Source organism: Erinaceus europaeus, chromosome 9, assembly GCF_950295315.1.
Source record: "Erinaceus europaeus chromosome 9, mEriEur2.1, whole genome shotgun sequence".
Lineage (NCBI taxonomy): Eukaryota > Metazoa > Chordata > Mammalia > Eulipotyphla > Erinaceidae > Erinaceus > Erinaceus europaeus.
Window position 1 is genome coordinate 104415760 of NC_080170.1, and position 26020 is coordinate 104441779.

Sequence of the window (26020 nt, forward strand, 5' to 3'; positions counted from 1 at the left end):
ACAGCTAGCTGTGTTAGTTTTCAAGTGCAGACAATGAGATGAGATTGTAGTTGTGCTTTGTCTAGAGATACCTGGAGGAAAGGTTTCAAATAGTACATGGACATAATGTAACCACTACATTTTAATGCTTATTCTAAATTTACAAAAGCCTGCTTACTTGTCTGTTTGGTAGGTCCAACACTAAAAAAAATAAAATAAAATAAAATAAAGTCAGGATTTTCAGAAGTGAGGAAGTATATCTCTATTTCTAAGCAATGGATAAAAGAGAGAAGAAGAGTTAGATTCAAAGTCCAGTAGTAAGAGTTTAGAGCTAAATTAAGAGATAATTTCTGAAATTTTAACTTGCTTCCACAATAACTACTAAGGTGTGATTTTATTTTTATACTTTCTTAAGGTGGAAGCTAAAGCTTGAACTTTTCAGATGCTGGGTTTTAGTGGTATAAGTTTTCTGTTGTAGTGGTGAAAAGGCTGGAGAGAGAAATTTTGGTGTCTTGTTCAGTTCAGAATTTTTCTCATTAGTTCTCTTCCTGCTTTTGATTTTTAATCTAATTCTGTTATATTCAGAACATGATTTTACTATCCCACAATATATTTTTTTCTTTTTTGGTATGTGCTCTATGGATATTAAAATATATAGCTGTATTTGAGCAGGGTGTTTAATAAGTATCATGTGAGACTACTTTGATAATGTTGATATTCTACATCCAAACTGGGTTTTAAAATTTATTGTACAGTAACAGGGAATGAACTGAGAATTTTGTGCATGTGTGATACCACCAAGCAGCCTCCTTGAAGCTTTATTTATTGATTTTTCTTCTACATATTTAAAGGAGAGGGATACTGGAAAGGAGGGTATGCTAGGCAGACTCAGGGAGCGGTCCCACCTAAGCACTGTGCCACAATCTTGGTGCTGTCCATGGTGCTCCCACGTAGTGCCCGGAATTTAATTCAGAGGCTCATGATGAACTATCTCTTGGTCCCAAATAAAATGTCACAGTTGCCATGCAAGTGCCTCTGTGTGTGCACACACATACATTGTAAAAATGTGGGGGGATGAACTCTGTCTTGCCTATGTATAATGCCACTGTGCCACTCACTGTGTGGCCTCTTGGACCCAAATTTTTCATTCCTTTTGTTTGGGGAAGGGAAAAAATAGGAGAGAAGAGAAGAGATTCCCCCTCCCTTTATATATAATTGAGTTTATTAGTTGTTTTTATTATTATTTAATGGCGTATACTGTGGTTGTTGACAAGGGCACATATATACCACTTGCCCCTTTCCACTCCCTTCCAACACCTCCCTCCTCAGTGTGTCTGTTTTGCTTTGCTGTAGTATGCCCTGCCCAGTCCAGGGTTTGCTTTGGGTTTTCCTTTTCTGGTTTGTTTCTTAAGTTCCACTTGTGAAACTAACTGATATTTGGCCTTTCCTTTTTGCCTTATCTCACTTAACATAATGCCTTCAAGCTCCATCCAGGATGAAGCAAAGGAGATAACTTCACTTTTGATAGCTGAGTAGTATTTCATTGTGTGTATCTGATATCTGTGTTGCATCTTTCTTAGCCACTTATCTGTTGTTGGACATCTGGGTTGTTTCTAAGAGATGGCTATTACAAATCGTGCCTTTTTCTCCACATCTTCACCAACATTTGTTACTACTGCCTTTTCTAATGTATAACTTTAGCACAAATGTAAAGTGATATTTCATTATTGTCTTTATTTGTATTGCTCTGATGATCTATGACTTTGAGCATTTTTTTCATGTCTGTTGGCCTTTTGGATCTTTTCTTTGGTGAAGATTCTGTCTTTATCGAGAAACATCTTAACACTGCCCAAGTACCCATGGAGTTTTTCTGATGCTGTTCATGGTGCCTAGTGTGGTAGTTGGGCTTGAATCCAAGGCTTTGTTCTTTCCTGTATGAGACTGGCTTGGGTACAGAACTTTTGCCTTGGACTATGTGAGGACTCAGATTTGGTTCCCAGCACAGAGTAACAGACAAAACTCGAACTCCACTAAAAAATGATATAAAAACTGGGCCAGGTGGCCAGCTGGTGGTGAAATACTTATAAAATACTGTCCTTACTATTTATTTATTTATTTATTTATTTACTGCCACTAGGATTCTTGGTGGGGCTTAGTGCCTGCATGACAAATTCACCTCTCCTGGCCATTTTCTTTTCCCCTCCTGTCCCACTTTTTTCTTTCTTGCCCTTTTCCTTTCCTTCTTTCCTTTTTCTATTATGAGAGGCAGGGCAAAGTAGAGTTGGAGAAGGAGAGGGAGAAAGACCCCTGTAGTGTTCTTTACCACTTGTGAAGCTTCCCCCCAGCAGGTGGGGACCGAGGGCTTGAACTGCTCAATCCAGTGTGCCATCACCCAGCCCCTTTTCCCTGTTCAAGGTTGGTACATGCCCTCTTAGTATTTTTCAGAATTTGACTGTACCATTCACTTTTAAGTGATAACAGCTGATGTTTTATCAGGGAAGAACATTGGGCTTACTTATTTTTTACCATGGCCTATTTATAGTAGCACGCTGTAAATTGCTGCCATGTCAGGTTTTATTGATTTGATGAATCAGTCTTAACTTGGCCACTCTGGTAATATATTTCAGCACTGTAATACTATCCGAGCCTGAGAAGTAAGTTTAATATGTTTTAGATAGCAGGTTAATCTGACCTCTTTCAGAATACTTAATAATTTAGTAAAATATAATGGTAATTAACTTGTTCCATATCAAGGAACATTTTCTGAAATACTATTTTCTAAAAACAACACAAGATCACTGATGCATCTTATAAATCTCTTTAATGTGTGGTTGGATATCTAGTATTTGAAATTACTCTCTTAATATAGATATAAACCTTAGTAAGTGGGATTAGTGAATTTTGTTACTCGGTAAGCATCATGTGTAGTCAAAAACCAACCAGAAAATTGCTTGCGGTGTTGGAAATTAGAAGGGGGTGGGGTGGGAGAATGTTGAAGAATGCATGTTGAAGAATCTGCAGTGGAGGGAGGCATGTCTGCCATAGGAGTAGGCTACCTGTTGCTATTCACCTAAAAAAGTGCTCCGAATACTTTGTTACATGATCACTTTGCTAGTTCCTGAGAAGTTTTGGGTTGGTTTCACTCTGGTACTTTGTCTTCAGTAACTTTCAACCATTGAATTCAGTAGTGATCAGTGCTTTGCTTAAGACGGTTTAAATAAAGCAGGCTACATTGTCTGAGCCTCATGAATACAAAAGGAAGATTCAGTTTTTGTAGCAAGTAGTATGAGCTAGATATTTAAAGTATTCATGATTGTTTATTATGTGAAATGTGCCAAGTTGTATGATAGTAAGTAGTAGTAAGTAATTCAGTTTTGAGAATTGTCGATGAAAATGTCACACCAGCTAGCATTTCCATGACTGTTTGGCTGTCAATTAAGTTACAATAACATGTATCACACCAGTTGAGAGTGCAAAAATGAAAGCATCCTTCAGTGCAATGGGGGCTGGGCTTGGAGCTGGGTTGCACATGTGTCAAAGCCCCACACTATCTGAGCGAGCTATCTCACCAGCCCTAGGAGAATTCCATTTCAAACAAGCAATTGCACTATGATTTTTTTTAAAATTGATAAAGACAGAAAGAAAGACACAGCTACATCAAAACTCCCCTCTTTGCAGTGGGGAGCCAGCCAGACTTGAACCTGGGTTCATGCCATGACAAAGCAAGCACACTATTCAAGTGAACTCTGTTCCTAGCCCTACACAAACAGCTTTAAAAGAACACTTTGGTGTAAAAGATGGCTTGATAATATGTCTTTTTTTTTTTTTAAAGAAGTTATTTATTTATTCATTAGAAAGATAGGAGGAGAGAAAGAACCAGCCATCACTCTGGTACATGTGCTGCCAGGGATCGAACTCAGGACCTCATGCTTGACAGTCTAGTGCCTTAGCCACTGCGCCACCTCCTGGACCACAATAATATATCCTTAACATAGTTCACTGAGATACAGAATAATCCATCACATTTGTCCTTTAGCTCTCATCATCTGTTCTGAAGCGCAAGACCTTTCAAACCACTGGAGATATGGACAAAGAAGAAAGGAAAACTATCAACCAGGGTCAGGAAGATGAAATGGTAAACAGTTTTTATAATGACTTGAAAAATATGAAGTTATTTTACAGTTATTCTAGGGGAGCAGAAATATACATTAGACAATAGCTAAATTGTGTTTCTTTGACAGTTTTTTGTAATTGGGATCATGCAACAGTATCTGTTGGTTTTAGTTTAATTCCTTTTTACTGTGAACTGTTAAAATTTAGAATAAGCATGTTTTTGCATTTGGTGATTTAGAAATTATGTTAGCTGTTACCTAAATATAAGCCCAAATACAAGATCTCTAATTTGATTTATAAGAAAAATATTCAAAATCATTTTAACAAGGGACAGGTTTTCAGCTGTTTGTTGTTATATGCATGTGAGGGAACATGGATAGGATTAGCAGGTGAAATATAACAGATCCCATTAGATCTGTATCTCATTAAAAAAAAAATATATATATATATATATATATGTATAGAGCAGGGAGACAGCATAATGGTTATGCAAAAACTTTCATGCATGAGGCCCAAAGTTCCAGGTCCAATCCCCTGTAGCCAGAGCTGAGCAGTGCTTGGGATTAAAAAGAAAAAGAAAGGCAGCACAGTATACAAGTGAGCGATTTTATTGACCCACAATGACATATTCTGGAACAGAAAAATAGATAAGTGGAAATGCTAATGGAGTCCTGTTAAAAGACTATGGTTGATTTATGGTAGTGTACCAGTGTTACTATTATTATTTTTTTCAGTTATCTTTATTTATTAGATAGAGACAGCCAGAAATCAAGAGGGGTGGGGGTGACAGAGAGGAAGTGAGACAGAGAAACACCTGCAGCCCTACTTCACCACTCGCAAAGCTTTTCCCCTGCAAGTGGGGACCAGGGGCTCGAACCTGGGTCCTTGCATATTGTAACTCAACCAGGTACGCCACTGCCTGGCCCCCCAGTGTTAATTTCTTGATTTTGACAAATGTACTAAGACATTAGGGGTAACTGGATAAAGGATATGAGAATTTATAATATAAGAACTCTAGTGTTTTCATGACTTTTCTGTATATCTAAAATTATTTGAGAAATAAAAGAAAATCCATAACCCATGACAATAAATTCTTGAAACATTAAAAAGGTAGAAATTATAAATGTTCTAGGAAAAAAATTACTAAACGGAACGTCAGCAAGGGCAGATGTAAACAGTAACAAGTAAAATATGAATAGACTTAACTAATAAAAGGTAAACTTACCAAGAAATTGTGGGTTGTAAAAATATGTACAGTTTATGTAATAAAACAATGAAAGCTATTTGGAAATTAAAACTTTGGCATTTATTTGTCTGTCATGATACCTAATCATGATCACTGTCCATGCAGGAGGTTTATGGCTACAATTTGAGCCGTTGGAAACTTGCCATAGTTTGTCTAGGAGTGCTCTGCTCCGGCGGCTTTCTCCTGCTTATTCTCTACTGGCTGCCTGAGTGGCGAGTGAAAGCAACCTGTATTAGAGCTGCAGTGAAAGACTGTGAAGTGGTGCTGCTGAGGACAAGTGTAAGTTCACATACTGTGGCTCTACCAGACAGGAACGTGTCTTTGTATGTATGTTGCTCAAAGTAATACATGAAGAGACTATCATTGATAGGATATATGAGGAACACTAGTATTTTGAAAACATCTGAAGTGAATAGCTAGAGTTTAAGAGAATCTTAAGAATGATTAGATCCCCACTCCCTTTTACAACTCATGATACACAGAGAGACTGAATTGTTGTTTAAGGTCACTAGACAACTTGGACTCTTGTTTTAGATAATACTAAACCAATTACACTGCTACATTCCACATTGTTTTCTTAGTGTGAAACATTTTCATTAGTGATTTAATAATGGTTTATAAGACTCTGAATCGCACCTACCACTAAGTTCTGTGACTGCTCTAGCTGTCCCTCAGTCACCACTCCCTTTTCCAATAATGACCATAGTTCTCAGAAAGTCTTCGATAGTTTGGTCACTGCTTTTCTTTTTTGTAACTTCATATGTTTCGATTCCCCATATTCCTTAAGTGAAACCAACTAAGTAGTTGTCTTTTACTTCCTTACTAAGTTCATTAAGAGTATTCACCTCTAATGGGCAGCATTTTATAAGAGATTTTACTATGTAGTCTTGGTATTTAAAAACGTACTCATGATTTTTATAAGGTTTTCCTTTTTTTATTGAGAAATTTTTTCCCCTTTATTGGGGGATTAATGTTTTACATTTGACAATCAATACAATAGTTTGCACATGCATAACATTTCTGTTTTCCACTTAATAATACAACCTAACCCTAACCTCACTATTTTCTTTTTCTTTTTTATTTATTTATCAAAAGGAAACACTGACAAAACCATAGGATAAGAGGGGTACAACTCCACACTGTTCCCACCACCAGAACTCCGTATCCCATCTCCTCCCTTGATAGCTTTCCTATTTTTCAACCCTCTGGGAGTATGGACCCAAGGTCATTGTGGGATGCAGAAGGTGGAAGGTCTGGCTTCTGTAATTGCTTCCCCACTGAACATGGGCCATGACTGGTCGATCCATACTCCCAGCCTGCCTCTCTCTTTCCCAAGTGGGGCAGGATTCTGGGAGTGATGTGAAAATCACTCATTTGAATTTACTTGTCTTCATGAAAATGTTTAAGATTGATCGAGTAGGAAGCGATGCTTTCTCAAGAGATGAGAAAAATAACATGTAAATAATAGTAGTCAAATAAAAACACAGGAAGTTTTATACTGTTTTATGATTGACTCTTATGTCTTTAAGGATGAATTCAGAATGTGGTTCTGTGCAAAAATTCGCTTTCTTTCTCTGGGAGCTCAGCCTATTTCAAGTCTAAAATCAGTGACTAATAAGGTTTCTAATGGCCATGCTGTTCATTTATCTGAAAATCTGGCTGAAGAAAACAAGCATGAAATGAACAAATATTCACACACTCAGTCACAACAGGTACTGTAATCATAGTATCAAAGTTTCTTTAAAAACTAGAATATGGGAGTCGGCCTGTAGCGCAGTGGGTTAAGTGCAGGTGGCGCAAAGCACAAGGACCGGCATAAGGATCCCGGTTCGAACCCCGGCTCCCCACCTGCAGGGGAGTAGCTTCACAGGCAGTGAAGCAGGTCTGCAGGTGTCTGTCTTTCTCTCCTCCTCTGTCTTCCTCTCCTCTCTCCATTTCTCTCTGTCCTATCCAACAACGAAGACAACAACAATAATAACTACAACAATAAAACAACAAGGGCAACAAAAGGAAATAAATAAAATAAAATAAATATTAAAAAAAAACTAGAATATATTTTTTGGCTATCTTACATAGCCTGTAATTTTGTTTTTGTGGTTGTTTGTGAGATAAATTCAGATAGCTATAAAATGTCTTTATCATTATGTAAAAACAGTTTATTACTAGAAGAAATAAATGGCGTGTCATGCCGTCACTGTAATGTTAATGCTGTTTATGATGATTTTGTGGTGGTAAATTTAATACTTTCTATATGTGTTCTACAGATTCGTTATTTTACCCATCACAGTATAAAATACTTCTGGAATGATGCCCTTCACAATTTTGATTTCTTAAAGTAAGTGTTTTTCTTTGTTTAGATTATATTATGAATATTGTGTTGCAGATAAAAAGTAATTCATTCAAGTGTCACATAAAATTGAATAGATTTTTACTGCATAACTTTTGTACACTTATTCATGAACACTTTCTAGGTATTACTTGAGTACTCACTATTTTAGAGTAACTCCTTCCTGTAGCTTGTACTTTGGCAAAATTTATACAAAAGTAAAAAAGCAGTATGACTTCAAAATCCATTCCCAATCTAAGTTATTTTCTTTCTGAGGATTCAAGAGTGAATTTTTAGTATACGTTATAGCCTGTTACTGTAAGTGCTGATGGTTCCATCCACTAGTACTTAAGGGATGGAATGACAAACAGGAAACTTCTCAGTATAGTTAAGGGTGCCACATTGCTAAATGCATCAAGCCTGGAATAGGCCAATTTGAAGTCATTGTTTATTATTTATTTATTTTTTTGGTGGTGACTTCAATTTCTCTAAGTACTAACTTAATTAGAATTTTATTTATTGCTATTGTTATTGCTATTGTTATTGCTTACATATGTAGAATGAATTCTTGTTACTAGCAATAAAAAGAGAATAACCTTATGAACATTTAAAATATTGATGCCTGAATTTTTTTTCTCAGATACACTAAAGAGTTGGAATAGTAGGAATGGACATGCATATCTGTGAAGGTCATTTCTAGTTAAGAATCTTCACCTTACAGAACACTGGCAATGCTACTGTTATTATTTTAATTGATTTGGAATTAATTGTTGCCTCTTTTGGAGAAGTCTTCAACCTTAATGTGGAAAATTATCAATCATATTTGCTATGTTGCCTTTGCCAGCCACATAAATTTGTAGAATTTAAACTCTTACCCCAGTAATCGCAGTTAATTATGGAGTTAACTTTTCCTATCTGAGTAAAGTAGAAAATACTTAAATGACTTGTAGGACTTTTTTTTTTTAGAGAACCTGTGATTATATCTCAGTTAAATAAGGCTAAGATATATATCTTTGGGCAGAAAGTTGACATGTTACCTTAAATACTAGTTAGAATTATTAGCAGAATGAATATCATTTTTATTAATTGTTAGAGGAAGTGTGTGTCTGTGTCTATTCCCCCCCCCCCCCCCCCAATCCATATGTCCATCTGTCTGGTGAGCACTTTACAGTTCTGGCATATGATAGTTTAGGGGACTGAATCTGAGGCAGCTCAGGCATTCAAGTTCTGTGTTCTAACAAAGTGTATTACTGTCTTCCTGCCCCTGAATTTGAGCATTTCCTGTGACTCATAAATTCTCTACTTCTCTCTTGGGTGGTGTATATCATATTTGACCAGGGAACAGTTTGAATTGATGCTCTTGTTGAAAGGAGAAGGAAGTGTGAAAGTTAAAAAAAATTGAAGAGGGAATACTGTAAGATAAAAGCTTCACTTTGGACTTCTCAAGTTAGTCAGACATTGTGAGTTTAATTAAAGGATGATAACATTATAAACACTTTGAGTATTTAGAGCTGTCTTCTCACGTCTTAGCCATATTAGATAACTTAGAAGTTACCATGTTTTTAAGCTGAGATTTTTCTTTATTATTTACTTGGAAATTTGAGGTCTATGTAATTTTTTTTTTGTTAAGGGTTCCTACTTCTAAGGAAGTTAAACTTTAAAGCCAGGAATATAATAAAATGAGGCATGAAGAAATTGGATATTTTAAACTTTGTTAAAGTAAAAACTTTGGATTTATTTAGGGGTCTGGATGAAGGTGTTTCTTGTACGTCAATTTATGAAAAGCATAGTGCAGGACTGACAAAGGGGATGCATGCCTACAGGTAATTTTTATCCAACTAAAGTTAGATCTATTATCAAAATTCCTAAATAATATAGTAAATATAGTTTACAATTTTACCATATAGTTGTACATATTAACAGTTATTTTAATATTATAGATAGTATTTGGCAATTTGATATTTCACTTGGGTAATACTCTTAAGTTTAGAATTATCAGAGTGTTTGAGTTAATATTTTAAAATTGATATCCCTGAGAATATACCATATTTCATCAATTCTAAGATGCATATTTTCCTAGATTTTAACTTCTCTAAAAGGGATGTGTGTCATATACTTGGTGAAGTGTTATTCTTCATCTAGCAACCTTTTTTTTTTTAAATCTTTTTTAGTGTATATAACATAACTATAAATGCTATAACTGAAAACTTAGATTTTCTGAAATATATAATTATAAACTTGAGCCAAGAATGCCACAGTAAAAATTCAAAAATTGACAGACATCTTTTTTTTATAGAGTTAATCTTTGCTAAAGTAGAATATATGTTGCATATTTTAAAGTTAAGTGTCATTTTAAATTAAAACTTTTTCTTTTACTTCTATGCCATGATCTTTCAAAGGATTAGAATATAAAAAGTTCATTCATATTTGTACTTCATCTTTTTTACATTTTTATTTATTCCTATGAAGACAGAAATTGAGAGGGGAAGGGAATAGAGGGAGAGAGCCAGAAAGACACCTGCACCCTTGCTTCACCACTCATAAAACTTCCCCCACTGCAGGTGGGAACCAGGGGCTTAAACACTGTAATGTGAGCACTTAGCCAGGTGCACCACCATCTGGCTTTCTCAGATTTAATGTCATAAAGAACTGCAACTATCTACCATTTGGAACAACAAGAATTTTAGTGTAGGATGTAATCAGTTTTTCTTAAGCTTTTTTTTTTAAAAAGATGAAATGCAAAATGTTTGAAAATAAATATTATCATTATAGTATTGGGTAAATAGTGTGGTACCCCTCAGATTTATTTACCTGTTGTCTTTAAAACATTGCAATTCAAAACTGTAGAGGTGAAAATAATGCCTTTGCTGACTAGGTTATTATAACTGGGAAAAAATTATTGTCACACAAAAAGAGGTCAGATGAAACACGGTGACCATAGTAATCACAGTATAGGTATTGAGCTTTACTTTGTAGTATGTAGGCATTTGACTTGTAGAAATATTTAGAAGCAAATGTTTTAAGTTACACACTTAATAGCACCCTCATCTAATGCAGTGCCTTCCCTAAATGGTAGTTACTGTATAATTTAACACAATACTATTATTATATTTTCCTGTTATAGAAAATTGCTTTATGGAGTAAATGAAATTACTGTGAAAGTGCCTTCTGTTTTTAAGCTTCTAATTAAGGAGGTAAGACATTGGTATATATCTTATTAGTATTTGTCAGTTTGAAAAGAGCTATGATTTAGATAATAAGATAGTCTCAATTTGTTTATTAACTTGACTTTTTCTTTTTCTTTATCCTTTTTGCCTGGAAGATGATTGTAGTAATTCTGGTAGAGGAATAATTTAGAGCATGAATTACTGTTTAATTTTGTCCAATGTTTCTGCTCTTTCTGCATTTTTAAAAAAATATGCTTTCAGAAACTTGCTTGTCTAAGTCTTGCTGGTCTTTTCTTCAAGTGCAATTTTGTACTTAACTATTGAAAGCCAATCATCATACCAAAAGTTTGATATGTGACGCATGCCATAGTGTTGACATTGAGGGAGTTGTGCTCCTCTGTTTCATTTGATAAAAAAGTTATGTGTTTCTATTGCCTCAGAAATTATTGAAAGTAAATATGTTTTTTTAAAGTGCTGTGCCAGAGACTTATATATGTATAATATTACTCCTGAGTGGGCATCTCAATCCAACTTTTTCATTCTTTATATGTTTGTTTATTTTGAGAGGAAGACAGACAAGGTAAGACCAAGGTAGAGGGAAAAGACAGTAGCATTACTTGTGGAGCTGCCCCACCCTGAACCTGTGGTCTATTGTGCCATATATAATGTTGGGGCTTGAGCCTTGGGTGTGATGCCTACTCTAGTAGGTGAGCTATCTCCTGGCCCATTTATACATTCATTTGTGTAGCAGAATGAAGACTAAATAAATTCTGAGAGGGTCAGGCGGTGGCACACCAGGTTAAGTGCATATAGAGTAGGAAGTACAAGAATCCTGGTTCAAGTCTCTGGCTCTCCACCTGCTGGGGGTTTACTTCAAAAGTGGTGATACAGGGCTCCAGTTTTCTATTTTTCATTCTTCCTCTCTATCTCCCCTCCCCTCTCAAATTTCTCTGTCCTATCCAATAAAATGAAAAAAACGTCAGTTATTATTATTTAATAATTTAAGGATAGAGACCATCAGAAATTGAGAGGGAAGGGGGAGATAGAGAGTAAGAGAGACATCTGCTGACCTGCTTCACCACTCATGACGCTTTCACCCTGCAAGTGGAACTAGGGGCTTGAACCCAGGTCCTTGTGCATTATAACATGTACAGTCAACCAGGTTCGTCACCACCTAGCCCCAGTTCACACACCTATAATTACTATAGTTTTTATTCTGTTTATATTTGGACAGAAATGGAGAGGACGATAGACACCTGCAGCACTGTGGAGCTTCCCACCTTGCAGTTGGGGAATGGGGGCTTGTAACATATATGTAACATATGCATACTATTGGGTGTTCCACCTCCTGACCCCATTCACACACTTTAAATGTTTCTAGCTGAGCCTGTATTTGACTTTGGTATTAGAAGGATGCAGGTAATTTAAATGAAGCTTATTTAATCGAATTTTAGTAAACTAATTGTGAACAATGTCACGCTAACATATACTTAGGTTCATAGTACATATTGTCCTGTAGAACTGTAAATATTTTGTTGGTTACTTCTTCAGCAAAAAAGGTGGAAGATGTGTATGGTTAACTGTTTTAATCATTCTGACTTTGAGTCTTGCCTTGTAGGTCCTCAACCCATTTTACATTTTTCAGTTGTTCAGTGTTATATTGTGGAGCACTGATGAATACTATTACTATGCTTTGGCTATTGTGATTATGTCTGTAGTATCAATTGTAACCTCCCTATACTCCATTAGAAAGGTAAGTCCAATTTATTATGACTTCATAACCTTTTTAGGAAATATTTATTTATTTATGAAAAAGATAGGCAGAGAGAGAGAGAGAGAGAACCAGACATCACTCTGGTACATGTGCTGCCAGAGATTGAACTCAGGACCTCATAGTTGAAAGTCCTGTACTATATCCACTGTGCCACCTCCCAGACTACCATAACTATTTTTGAATCACATGAAAGGTGTGTAGAATAGTACTTGGTACAAAATAATCAACTTGGTTCTTCCTCTAGTTAATGTATAAAATATGTATATATATTCCCCATCTCTCCCTTTTTGCAGTGAGGAGGAACACAGGTGTTGTTTAGAGGCTACCACTTGGTTAGTGTCCTTGGGGGAATCTTATCCTTATAGTTGCTTATCTCAGACAGAAATACTGGGTGGCTGATTATGATATTTTTTTTAGAACTATTTCATTAAAGTTCTTCTTAGTTGATCTTAAGCTAAAACATTAGTCCTTGAATTAGTCTTTACATTTAAAAGTTGGTTCTATGTATTGTATTAGTTTACCTTATTTAACAGTGTGATTGCTTTTTAAGTAGTGGGTTTATGCTGGCTAAATTTTAATGTTTTCTCCTATTTCAGCAATATGTAATGTTGCATGACATGGTAGCAGCACACAGTACTGTGAGAGTTTCAGTTTGCAGACTAAATGAAGGTAAGTACTTTAGATGATGTGTAGAAAAGTAAACCAGAATAGATGTTCACTGAGCATTAAATGCAGGAAGCAATGTTCTTACCAAAGGGTAAGAATCATTTCATATACATGCTATTTACTTTATTATTATTATTTTCCATATTATTGATTGTTCTCTTCTGTTTTGCCCAGTTACCTTTCACTTGTGTGTGCACAGCACTCTTAGTGGATAGAGTGGGTGTGAGGAGTAGATGTTTTCACTTTGGGTTGCAGAATATTTTTCAGTTCTATGACAGTGGGGGCTATGGTAACTTTCAAATCTTGGATTTTGACACTTGACATGATCTCTTCCAAATGACTACTTTCGAGTTACAAATAAAAGCGTGTCTGGATTTGTTTACACCTCTGAGTTTGTATCAGATTTCACTCATTCATGTAATAAATTCCTTTTTCTATGGTATGATACAGACTTAATAGTTTTCTAAGGAAATAACTAGATAAAAAGTATCACCATGTTTGTCTTATATATTCATTTAAAGTAATCTGCACATTATGCAGATCTTGGAATTTTGAGGAGGCTTTGAGACTGGGTTATAAAGATTGGCAGTCTTGGTTCTGGGTGGTGGTACACATTACTGTATGCTGGGACATATGTTCAAGCTCCCAGTTTCCACCTGCTGGGGGTGGGGTGGGGAGGGGTAGCTTTATGAGCAGTAAAACATTGCTCCAGGTTTTATCCCTTCCTCCTTCCCTCTCCTTTTCTGTCTCTCTCAATTTCTCTGTCTCTACCAAGAAAACTTTTTTAAAGTCAAGCTGAAGAGTGGTAAAAATGTTAGTGCTTTATTTATTTATTTGAAGGGATTAATATGAGAGGGAACCAGAGCATAACTGTCACATGCAGTGCTGGGGATCAAACTCAGAATCTCCCACATGCACTTCAGCTACTGTGATAACTTCCTAGGCTGCACTCTTCTGTTTCTAAAACCTTATAGAAATCTCTGTTTATGTGTAATAGAGGACTCTCATGTGTGGACTTAGTGATTTTTCTAAGAGTATTGATAAGCCAAAATCACTCATTGACTATCATAAGTGCTGAACTCAGTTTACCTTTTTGGTCAGAGAAGATTTGACATCATTTGTGCCCAATTTGTATTGGGGGTGAGGGCGGCTAGCTGACACATTTAGGCACCATGTATTGTTCGCCTAGGGAATAATATTCTATGGTCTGAAAGGTGACACAGTGGAGGAAGCACTGGACTCCCAAGTATTTGGTCTGAGTTCAGTCCCCAGCAACACATGTACCAAAGTGATGTCCGTTTTTGTTCTACTCTCCTCCTTTCTCATTAATAAATAAAATCCCATGGGGGGGTATCATCTTATTTGTTGATACTGTTTGTTTATTGAGGTTTTCCTTACGAGCTCCCTTATATTTTCATCTTACTGGAATTAGCTAGTCCTTGCATTTTAATTGCAAATTAAAAAATACTGTTATCAGTCTTCTCTTTCTTTCTTTAAATCCAGAAATAGAAGAAATCTTTTCTACAGACCTTGTGCCAGGAGATGTGATGGTGATTCCATTAAATGGAACAGTGATGCCTTGTGATGCAGTACTTATTAGTGGTACTTGCATTGTAAATGAAAGCATGTTAACAGGTAACTAAATCAGTCAAAATCAAATTAATGGCTTATAATTTTAGTAAGGTTAAGCAGTGTTTTAAGCTATCTGAAATGAGCTATACTGTTTATATATTACTCATGACTAAAATATTGAAGTTTTGTTTTGAGGGAACCAAATTGAGTATTACAGTGAAGTATATCTAACTTAACATCATACTATATAAAAATCACTATGTAGCTATTCAGTGTATCTCTTGAGCATTTCTTGTGATGTGAGGAATTAAACAAAATTTTAATTTATTATTAGTATTAGCAGTAGCAATAGCTACTGCTCATTTCTGGTGTGCTTCCACTGTGTTATCTCCCTGGCTAGGGGAATCCTTTATAATAATGAGAGAGAAAATCTCTGTTGCTCATGGAAAAGGCAGCGTATCCTCTTTTGATGTTTTTAAAAAAGAGAAAGGGATAGATTTTTGTCTTTTTAAGCTGGGAAGAAGATAGTAAAATGACATTTGTTTTTTCTTAATTTTTGAAAGCCATAGTCTGAAGGTAGGATTTTTTATTTTTCGTAGATTTTTGTTGTTTTAGTACATTTCCAAAATTGTGTTTGTCTTGTCATAAAAACTCACATACCCTTGTCCTCCCCAGATAACTTGCTGCCAACTTAGAAATATAAATCTTACTGAAAATTAAATTTCATAACTAAAAAGGATTTAGCTATTACTGTGTGAAAGAACTCCCATATTATTCATTGTTCTCTTCTGTTTGGCCCAGTTACCTTTTACTTGTGTGTGCACAGCACTCTTAGTGGATAGAGTGGGTGTGAGGAGTAGATATTTTCACTTTGGTTACAGAATATTTTTCAGTTCCATGACAGGTATTGGGGACTATAGTAACGTCCAAATCTTGGATTTTGACACTTGACATGATCACTTCCAAATGACTACTTTTCAGTCACAAATCACATTTAGGAATGAGTATAGGAGACAAGGCTTTGATATTTTGAGGTAAGGAATTCGATAAATGAAGCTCGAAGCTATTGAGTAAGTTATCCTATACATACATGAGAATCCTTAATAACTTGCAAACAGCATGGTAACTTTTAGGATACTTAACAATTCAAGAACTTTGTAGTTGATACTAATTTTTTTGTGTTAACTTGTGACCATTTCTTTTAAAGGAGAAAGTGTTCCAGTGACAAAGACTAACTTGCCAAATCCTTCAGTGGACATAAAAGGAATGGGAGATGAATTATATAGTCCAGAAATACATAAGCGACACACTTTGTTTTGTGGGACGACTGTGATTCAGACTCGTTTCTATACTGGAGAACTTGTCAAAGCCGTAGTAGTTAGAACAGGTAAAGAAAAAAAAAAAAACTTGAATAGTTTAGTATGATTGATGTCTGCTTATACTAAAAAAAAGATTCTGTTTTGGTGGTACTTCTCATTTGTCTATGAAAAATAAAGCCATTTTCATTAATTTTTTGAAAAAAGGATTTAGTACTTCCAAAGGACAGCTGGTTCGTTCCATATTGTACCCCAAGCCAACTGATTTTAAACTCTACAGAGATGCCTACTTGTTCCTATTATGTCTTGTGGCAGTGGCTGGCATAGGATTTATCTATACTATTGTCAACAGCGTTTTACATCAGGTAGGTACATAGAATTCTTAATAATACTTGATTTTGATTATATGTGATGGCTGAGGATTTAAAATATGGCTAGTGAGGTTAAGCACTAAAATCTTCAGTTTTAACTTTTAAAAGTCACAGGAGGGCAGCAACCATTATATTATCAATAGAAGATCCAGATAAAGAACATTTCCACCATAGTATTAAGTTCTTTAGAGCAGAACTTAAGTCTTTTATTTGCTTTCTTGCTGTTTTAAAAAGAGGACAATCATGTATTCACCAAAAGAATTTTCTCTTTTTAAAAAGTCTGGGATATATGACATTAGACTTATTTGTTAAGTTGCCTTGACAATTTTTAAAAATCTTATTTTATTTAGTAGGACAGAGAGAAATTGAGAGGGAAGGAGAAAGGGGGGGGGGCAGAGGGAGAGAGAAGAGAGAAGTAACATTGCTTTACTGATTGTGAAGCTCTCCCCTAGCAGGTGGGGACCGTGGGCTTGAACCTGGGTCCTTGTACATTTAACCAGGTTTGCTACTACCTGGCCCCTTCCAAATTTCTAGTAGAGACTGGCACAGTATAATTACTTAGAAATAAGTAGTGTCTGAAGTACATACAGCTATTTAAATGAGTTTCCTTTAAAAATAGCTGTCATTCTACAACCTGCTGACAGTTTGTTGACATTTTACTTTTCTTGATATGAAAGAAAAAATTTATAAATTTTTCAATAAACAAAAGCATGCTCAGGTTTGATTAGCATTTAATACCGACTAGCATTTAGTAAAATAATAACATGTATTTTATAAATCTTTTTGTAGGTAGAAGCTGGCTCAATAATTATTGAGTCACTTGATATCATTACAATTACTGTGCCACCTGCACTCCCTGCAGCTATGACTGCTGGCATTGTATATGCCCAAAGAAGACTGAAAAAAGTTGGTATTTTCTGTATTAGTCCCCAAAGGATAAATATCTGTGGACAGCTGAATCTTGTTTGCTTTGACAAGGTTGGTTCAGTTTCATAATTATGCTCAAAGGCTAATCTGTAGCTTTTCAAATATCCCATACTACATTTCAAGTATTCCAATTCATTCATTTATTTATTTTTGATTTTTACCTTTTTTCTTTCATTGGATAGATTGATGGTCCACAGTCAACAGTAAAATGCAGTAGTTAGTACACATGTAACATTTCTCAGTTTTTCACATAGCACACTAACCCCCCACTTAGGTCCTCGTCTACCATCATGGTCCAGGACCTGAACACTCTCCCGACCCCAGAGTCCTTTACTTTGGCGTAAGACACCAATTTTCTTTTTTAAGTAGAGGGAGGGACACCTCAGCATCACCATTTGATATTTTAACACTAAATACTTAACATATTTACTGGATATGTAACATTGTATGTGAATGAAAGCTTTTGTACCTGTATGAAACACCCCTTCTTTTAACAAAGAATGCTTCCTTCTTGAAATCTTGTGTATCTTAATTATGTCTTAAAAGATGTATTTTGTGAAAGAGAGAGACAGACCGACCGACCGACCAGTGCATTGGTTGGTCATGTGCAGTGTTGGGGATTGAACCTGGGACTTTATGTATGCAAAGCAGGTACTCCTTCCACTGACTGACCTAGGGCAATGCACCTTCATTATTATAGAAGAAAAGTACATTGATTTATGCTTGTCTCATTTACAACAATTTTTAAATTTATTTATTTATTTATTGGATAGAAACCAATTGAAAGGGAAGAGGGAGATGAGAGGAAGAGAGACAGACACCGACAGCACTGTTTCACCACTTGCAAAGCTTTCCCCCTGCATGTGGGGACCAGGGCTGGAATCCGGGTCTTTGTGCATTATAATGTGCGCTCAGCCAGGGTGCCACCACCTGGCCCCTGCTTGTCTCATTTTGAAACATTAAAAATTTTAAGTAAGCACAGATGTGGAGAAGAGATAATATAAAAGTACAACAAATTATTAATAACCACACCATTTTGTTTTTCTTAGTCATTTTCTTTATTTTGTAGGTGATCTCTATCAAACATTTTAATTCACCCATATACCTCAGTACCTCAAGAAGATGAAATGTTTTCAAAAAAATTACGCCAGCACTTTTCTTACTACAGTATTATCACAACTTGCTACACTTACCAAAATTCTTAGAATCTTTTTTTTTTTTTTTAAATACACAAGAAGCTGGGCAGTTGAGCATACATATCACTATTCATAAGGTTCCAGGTTCAAGCCCCCAGTCCCCATCTTCAGGAATGCTGCAGTTGTCTCTCTCTCCATTCCCCTCCTCTCTTTCTCTTCCTCCATTTATAAGCTATCAAAATAAATAAAATAAGCCATAAATCCATGGTTCTACCTTTATGGCCACTACCCTTTATATGGTGAAACCACGTTGTAAGGGATGTTCCCCCGCTTTAACCTTTTTGTCTGAAAGTCATTTCAGTATATGATATTTGTTGCCCTTGTCCCACCCCCTTTTTAAACAGATGTATAGTATTCCATTGTGTATATGTAATAGCTTGTTAAGACTTCATTTTTGAAGACATTATTAATGTTTAAGGTGACTTTGTGTGTGTGTGTGTGTGTGTGTGTGTGTGTTTTTTAGACTGGAACTCTTACTGAAGATGGTTTAGATCTCTGGGGAATTCAACGAGTGGAAAATGCACGGTAAATATCACTTAGACTTATTCACTTGGTAATTAATCTTTAATAAAAATTACTATTTGAGTGAGCGGTGATCAAGCAGATGGAGAACCCAATTCCTGACATCATATATTGTCAGATTGCTTATTTGTTTCTTTCTCTCATAAATAAACAATCTTTAAAACATTATTTCTTTATTAAAGACAGAATGGAGAGGAGAGAAAGAGAACCAGAAGATCACTCTGGCCCAGGTTATACAAGGGATTGAACTTGGGAGCTCATGTTTGAGAGACCAGTGCTTTACTGTTCCACTTTCCAGGCCTCAATAAATCTTTTTTTTTTTAATGCTTTAAAAATTAAATCTAATTTATGAATCATTCAAATATAGAAAATAATATAGCAGATAACTCCATTACTAAGATTATACAACTGTTATTTTGCCTTGTTTGCCTCGGGTTTTATATATTTATTTATGAGGGAGAGAGAGAGACAGACAGACACACACACATACACACACACAGCAGAGCAACATTTAAATCTGAAACCTCATGTATATAAGACTCGTGCTCAACTTTCAAAAATTTAAAATACTTAAAATCTTCTTTTACAGATTTACAATATGTACTACAAATGTTATTTCATGTCTCAAACTATTTATTTTAATGAGAGAGATGTAGAGAAAGACACACCAGTGGGGCCGAGCAGCGGCACACCTCATTAAATGCACATAGCACTAAGCAAAAGGACCAGCGCAAGGATCTGGGTTTGAGCCCCTGGCTTCCCACTTGTAGCAGGGATGCTTCGTAAGTGGCAAATCAGGTCTGCAGGTGTCTATCTTTCTCTCTCTCTCTGTCTCCCCCTCCTCTCTCAATTTCTGTCTCTTCTGTCCAATACCCCCAAAATAAAAAAGGCGGGGGGGAAATGGCCTCCAGGAGCAGTGGATTGGGGTAGACACTGAACTCTAGTGACAAGACCAAAGCACTGCGCATCTCTAGCTTAATATGGTGCTGGGGATTGAATCTGGGACATCTTAGAGTTTCAGGCATGAAAGTCATTTATATAACCACTGTTCTGTCTCCCCACCACCCCCCTTTTCAAATTTATTGCCTCACATTTTTTTGCCTTTGTGTTCACAATTATTGTAATTTCAGGTATATTTGAAAATATTTCTACCATATCTCATCCCAATTTATAAACCATGTTAGAATTTTTACTTCCTACTCTTATTACTTGTTTTTAAGTTACTGTTTTTTCCTATTTATTTATTTATTCATGGGTATCTTTATTGGATCCTAAGACCCTGTCCCCCAAAGAAATTTCCCATTGACTCTAGAATACTTTTAATTTAATGATTTTTCTCTCCATATGTATATTGGTCATACACTACTTTAGGATCATTGGTTTGATTTTATACCTTCTGCATACCTAGATTTACCTGTGTTTATGAATATCTTACTGTTTTCTGTGTTTTCTTCTGGACTAAATTGTCATCTTCTGTTAGTACATTCCACTAGTTACACATATTCTTCATTTTGCCATCACTCTTAAGTGGTATTGATTTCCTGATGGACAGTTCTCCTAACTCCTTTGCTATTCACATTAGAGGTCATGGTCATTTTAGTCATCTTTTTTGTTTTGTATTTTTAAAAAATTTCTATTTTTTTTTCTTTTTTTTTTTAAACAGACTTTTTTTATTTCTTTGTTGGGGAATTAATGTTTTACATTCAACAGTAAATACAATAGTTTGTACATGCATAACATTTCTCAGTTTTCCATATAACAATACAACCCCCACTAGGTCCTCTGTCATCCTTCTTGGACATGTATTCTCCCCGCAATATGCCAATTCCAGTTCAGGTTCTGCTTGTGTTTTCTCTTCTGATTACAATCTCTTTATTTCTATAATTTCATCTCAATCTTTTTATTCTTTTTATGCAGAACTCATTTTGTCTCATGATTCCTAGGACTCATTTGTTTTATGACATCTGGAAAAATTTTAGACTCTTTCTATTTCATTATAACTCTTTCCCCTCTACTCTTTGTATTCTTTCTACTGAGGAATCCGAACTATGTATGTTGAACAAGAAATTTCATTTCTTTATTTCCAAATCCCTCCACTTCCTGCCCTGGAACTGTGTCCTATTTCTAAGCTCAAGTCATAACTTAAAAAAAAAAAAAAAAACACCTTTTTGCACTTTTGTATTGCAACTCTATTACTTGAGGTTTGTGGGGTTCTTATTTTGTCTTTGTTGAGTTTGTTAACTTATAAGAATTGTTTCCTTCTGCACTGGATAGGATGTGTGTGTGGTCCGGTCTGATGTTACTCTTTCTGGAGTGGAGTGAAAGAGAGAGGCAGAAAGAGAGAAGGCAAGACAACACAGTACTGAACCTACTTCCAGCATCATGGGGACAAGACTCAAAACTGTCTCATGAGTGTGGCAAATCAGTCAGTCAAGCTGGTGAGCTGGTCTGTCAGCCAAGATTGATTGACTGAGTGTGGCAGAGACATAGAACAACTAACTGATCCACTACCCAGAGCATTGCTTAGTCATACTTGCTGTCAAGGAGCAAGCCAGCAACTTCTTTCATGTAAAGCATGCATTTTAAAGCCAGGCATTTCTGTGAGACTCTCGTACAGAAATTTTCATGGTAACTCCTTTCCAGAAAATTTTGATTTTGCTTGACCAAAAGTAGCATCAGTAGTGTCAGACAAGTTTTTAATGTTGATAGTGGGGATTCCGTTCTTAGATGGTAACATATACTCAAACCTGAGAGCTACTGTAATAGTGTAGTGAGTCAGAATTGGGTAAGGGATTCCTCTGTTCCAACTTCCCACTAATTATGTGACCGGCACTTAGCTTCCTGTTCTGTATAGTTCTCAGTGAGATGATTTTTTCCACTCATCCTTCAGTTCTAGGCTTCGGATCAAAATTACCCTATGAGTTACGCATGCACAAACTATTGTATTTACTGCTGAATGTAAAACATTAATTCCCCGATAAAGAAATAAAAAGTTACCCTAAGAGCTTAATTTTTCATGTAATATGACATATGTCCATAAGCAGAACTTCAATTTACTATTCAATATCAAGTATTCTATTTGTAATATTATGTTTGAGCTAGTTGCTCGGAATCTAAGATGATAAGTTGTATTTTAATTATGTTAATTTTCTTGGAAGAAAATGTTTTTGAGTGACAAAAACCAGTGAAGTTAACAGTGCAGGCATTTTATTTACATTAAAATATTGTAAGACTTGAATATTGTTAGGCTATTCTTTTGAGTTTTGGGGTTTATTAATCTAATGCAGTACATTTTCTATTTAGCTATCTTTTGCCGGAGGAGAGTGTTTGCAATGAGATGTTGGTAAAATCTCAGTTTGTTGCTTGCATGGCGACTTGTCATTCTCTTACAAAAATCGAAGGAGTGCTTTCTGGTGATCCACTTGATTTGAAAATGTTTGAAGCTATAGGATGGGTAAGTTCAATATTTTAAAAGTACAGTTATTGCTGGCAGTAATTGTTTCTGCTTGTTTTAATGACACTATTTTGTTCCAGGGAAGGAAATGCATAGTTAGTAATAATGCACTGGAGAAATATTTATAAATATGTGGGGTGGGGATTGGATTTAGATAAATTGAGTCCCCTGAATACCTTTAGTGGATCAAGACCTGCTTGATGTCTGTAAGAGAAACCAGTAGCAGCAATGTGGGAGCTGTGGGACTTTTTTTTTTATCTAAGTAAATGATGTGTCTTTTTTTTTTTTTTTTTTAAAGCATTTTATATCTTTAATTATAAAGTGGATATTAACATATATAAATATAATAAATAGCCTTATTTAGGTGCTTAGGTGATGGGAATACTATTAGGACGAGCATACTGAGTACTATTACTGTTGTTGCTTCCTAGTTGAACCCCTCCTATGAATATACACTGCTAATTTTTGTGGTGTTATCTCTTCTTGCTAATAATGTATTTTTTTTAGGTAGTTGTTAAGATCTTTTTATTGGATAGACACAGCCAGAAATTGAGAGGGAAGGGGGGTTATAGAGAGGGAGAGAGACGCCTGCAGCCCTACTTCACCACATGTGAAGCTTTCCCCCTGCAGGTGGGGACCGGGGACTCAAACCTGGCTCCTTGAGCACTGTAACACGAGCACTCAACCTGGTGTGCCACCACCCACCCCCCTAATAATGTATTTTTTTAAATTCTCTTAAATGCTAAATTTAATTACAAAAAAAAAGATGTTCATTTCATTACCAAAAAGATGTTAATTTCATAATTTGTAGAGCTAAACAGGGCTGACTTTATCCCTCTTATCTGAAATTGCTCAACTGAATAAATTGTCAGTAGATTTAGTATTCTGCTTATAAACTATTTTTAAAAAATTATTACATAGTGTGTGTTGTTGACACTGCTGCTTTAATGGTGATATTACTAAGGTGGAGTGTTTTCACATAACCAGTCGCTACTACTATGGTTTTGATCAGTGCCATAGAAGATCCATCCCAAAGTTCAAAGATGTTAAAATGCATTTCAGAGTTGTGTAAAATTGACTGGTCACTTGGAAATGGTGCAGTGGATAAGGTGTTGAACACTCAGGCAGCTTGCTCTGAGTTAGATTCTCAGCCCACCATCACTGCTGCCAGAGTAATGCTCTGATTGCTCCTTTTCTCTCCCCCACCCCCATCTTTTCCTTTTAATTGACTAATTGCGTACTAGGTGTTTGTTTAGTTTTTAGTTGCCACCAGGGCTATCTCTGGGGCTTGGCATCAACACTATGAAACCAGCATTCCCTACAACCATCGCCCCCCCCCCATTTTGACAAAACAGAACTTGAGAGAATTAAGATAGACATCTGGAGATGTGCCGACCTGCTCATGAAGTGTCCCCCCTCACACAAAGTTTAATCAACTTTGTTTATGCTTTTTTATATGTATTTTAATCTAGTTGTGCTCATTCCTTTGGAAAATAGTGTGATTTTGCTTCACTGAAAATAGTCATTATGTTTCAGTAAAAGACTGAACTACTGAACTGATTCATATAAAACATTGTGTTAATTCTTTTCAGATTCTGGAAGAAGCAACTGAAGAGGAAACAGCACTTCATAATAGAATAATGCCCACTGTGGTTCGTCCTCCAAAACAACTGCTTCCTGATTCTACACCTGCAGGAAACCAAGAAATGGTACAAGATCAGTTTATGCTACATAATAATATTGCTCACATTAAGTTTTAGTTTGAAATGTTGATAGATGAATTCACACACTCTTTACTTACCTCTTATGCAGATAGGATTTTCTTTTTTTGATACTAGGGTTATAACTGGGGCTTAGAATCTGCATAATGCCATAGTTCCAGCAGAAAGTTCTTGTTTTCTTTTTTTGATAGAGGGTACGAAAAAGAGAAATGAAGAGAGAGAGAGAGAGGGAGGAGAGACACCTGCAGCACTATTCCATTGCTCTTGAAACTACCAAAACCCCCCCCCCCCGCCCCCAGCAGGTGGGGGCTAGGGCTTGAACCTGGGTTCTTACACCATGGTAATTTGTGTACTCAGGAAGGGTCTTTTTCTTTCTTTCTCTTCCTTTTCTTTCCTATTTTTTTCTTAAATGCCACCACACTACACATATTTAGCTTATGGTTGTACCGGGGGATTGAACCTGTGACTTCAGAGCCTTGGGTATGAAGGTCTTTTGCATAAACATCATGTTATCTCCGTTGCCCAGTTAAGAATATGTTGATTGCTTCTTTGTCTATTTTAGTTTGAGCATTGCTTAGTTCTGGCTTGGGGTGGGGATTGAATCTGGGACTTAGAGACTTTGGCATGAAAGTTTTTTTTTGCTTTTACTGTTATACTAAGTCCCTTACCAGATACAAATGTTTTCACTGAATACATTAGAAATAGCCTGGTGTATTATAGGGTAGAAATGTTGTAGGTGAAATGTTGGGACTTAGTTTTTATCATTACATTCTTTTCCTATTTGCAGAGAAACTGGGTGTCTTGTGATTTAGATACATAATAGTTATTCTTCCATAACTGTACCTAAAATTTGTATTTGTAAAATGTAATATAAGGGGTTAGGCAGTGGTACATCAGGTAGATTACCACAGCTACCATGTGCAGAGACCTCGGCTGAAGCACAACCTGGCCCCACCTGCAGAAGTAGGGAGGAGCTTCACTAGTAGTGTCTTGCTCACCCTTGACCCCTCCTTCTCTCTCAGTTTTTCTTGAGAGAGAGAGAGAAAGATCCCTTCAGGAATGTGGACTTGTTTAGTCATTAAGACCCAGTGATAACCCTTGTGGCAGTTAAAAAACAATGATGTAATAAAATATAAGTAAAATGTAATAACAACAGTGCGTGAAAGACTTGCATATGTTATTTTAGTATTTAATATGTTAATTTTTAAGATAGAGTATTTGAAAAATAGTCAAATTTTAAGTGGGAACATGTAAAGAAGTAATCTTCAAGCTTTAAAGTTTTTTGCTATTTTCCAAATAATGTTGTGTGGATTGTTTACTTTTGAACTTTTTTGTGTTACTGGATTTGATCCATACTACTTTATTTTTTGTTTTATTTTTAGGAGCTGTTTGAACTTCCAGTAAGTATGAAAATCAATTCTTTTTATTACATAAGTATATTAGTCCTTAAAGAATAATGAATGCTTTGTGCATCTTCTGGATTATATAGGCTATTTATGAGATTGGAATTGTCCGCCAGTTCCCATTTTCTTCTGCTCTGCAACGAATGAGTGTGGTCGCAAGGGTGCTAGGGGATAAGAAAATGGATGCCTACATGAAGGGAGCACCTGAGATCATTGCCAATCTTTGTAAACCTGAAACAGGTGAGGAGATGACTGGGCTTTGGTTAT

General features: G+C 35.9%; 1 protein-coding gene across 5 annotated transcripts in view; it reads left to right on the plus strand.

The window, feature by feature from the left end:
- The window catches only part of ATP13A3 (ATPase 13A3), a 73790-nt gene that overhangs the window by 22091 nt on the left and 25679 nt on the right, over positions 1–26020 (plus strand). For 3 of the 5 annotated variants that reach the window (XM_060198490.1, XM_060198489.1, XM_060198493.1), the window contains exons 3-19: positions 4016–4114; positions 5444–5617; positions 6868–7050; positions 7603–7673; positions 9407–9487; positions 10789–10858; positions 12450–12584; positions 13202–13274; positions 14775–14906; positions 16051–16230; positions 16367–16524; positions 17320–17508; positions 19117–19178; positions 22479–22629; positions 24222–24338; positions 25733–25750; positions 25840–25993. In XM_060198490.1, the coding sequence (XP_060054473.1) occupies positions 4064–4114; positions 5444–5617; positions 6868–7050; positions 7603–7673; positions 9407–9487; positions 10789–10858; positions 12450–12584; positions 13202–13274; positions 14775–14906; positions 16051–16230; positions 16367–16524; positions 17320–17508; positions 19117–19178; positions 22479–22629; positions 24222–24338; positions 25733–25750; positions 25840–25993 (1999 nt within the window). In that variant the 5' untranslated portion in view covers positions 4016–4063. The remainder of the gene's footprint in view (positions 1–4015; positions 4115–5443; positions 5618–6867; positions 7051–7602; positions 7674–9406; positions 9488–10788; positions 10859–12449; positions 12585–13201; positions 13275–14774; positions 14907–16050; positions 16231–16366; positions 16525–17319; positions 17509–19116; positions 19179–22478; positions 22630–24221; positions 24339–25732; positions 25751–25839; positions 25994–26020) is intronic. The other 2 variants (XM_060198491.1, XM_060198492.1) reach the window with 2 other exon arrangements.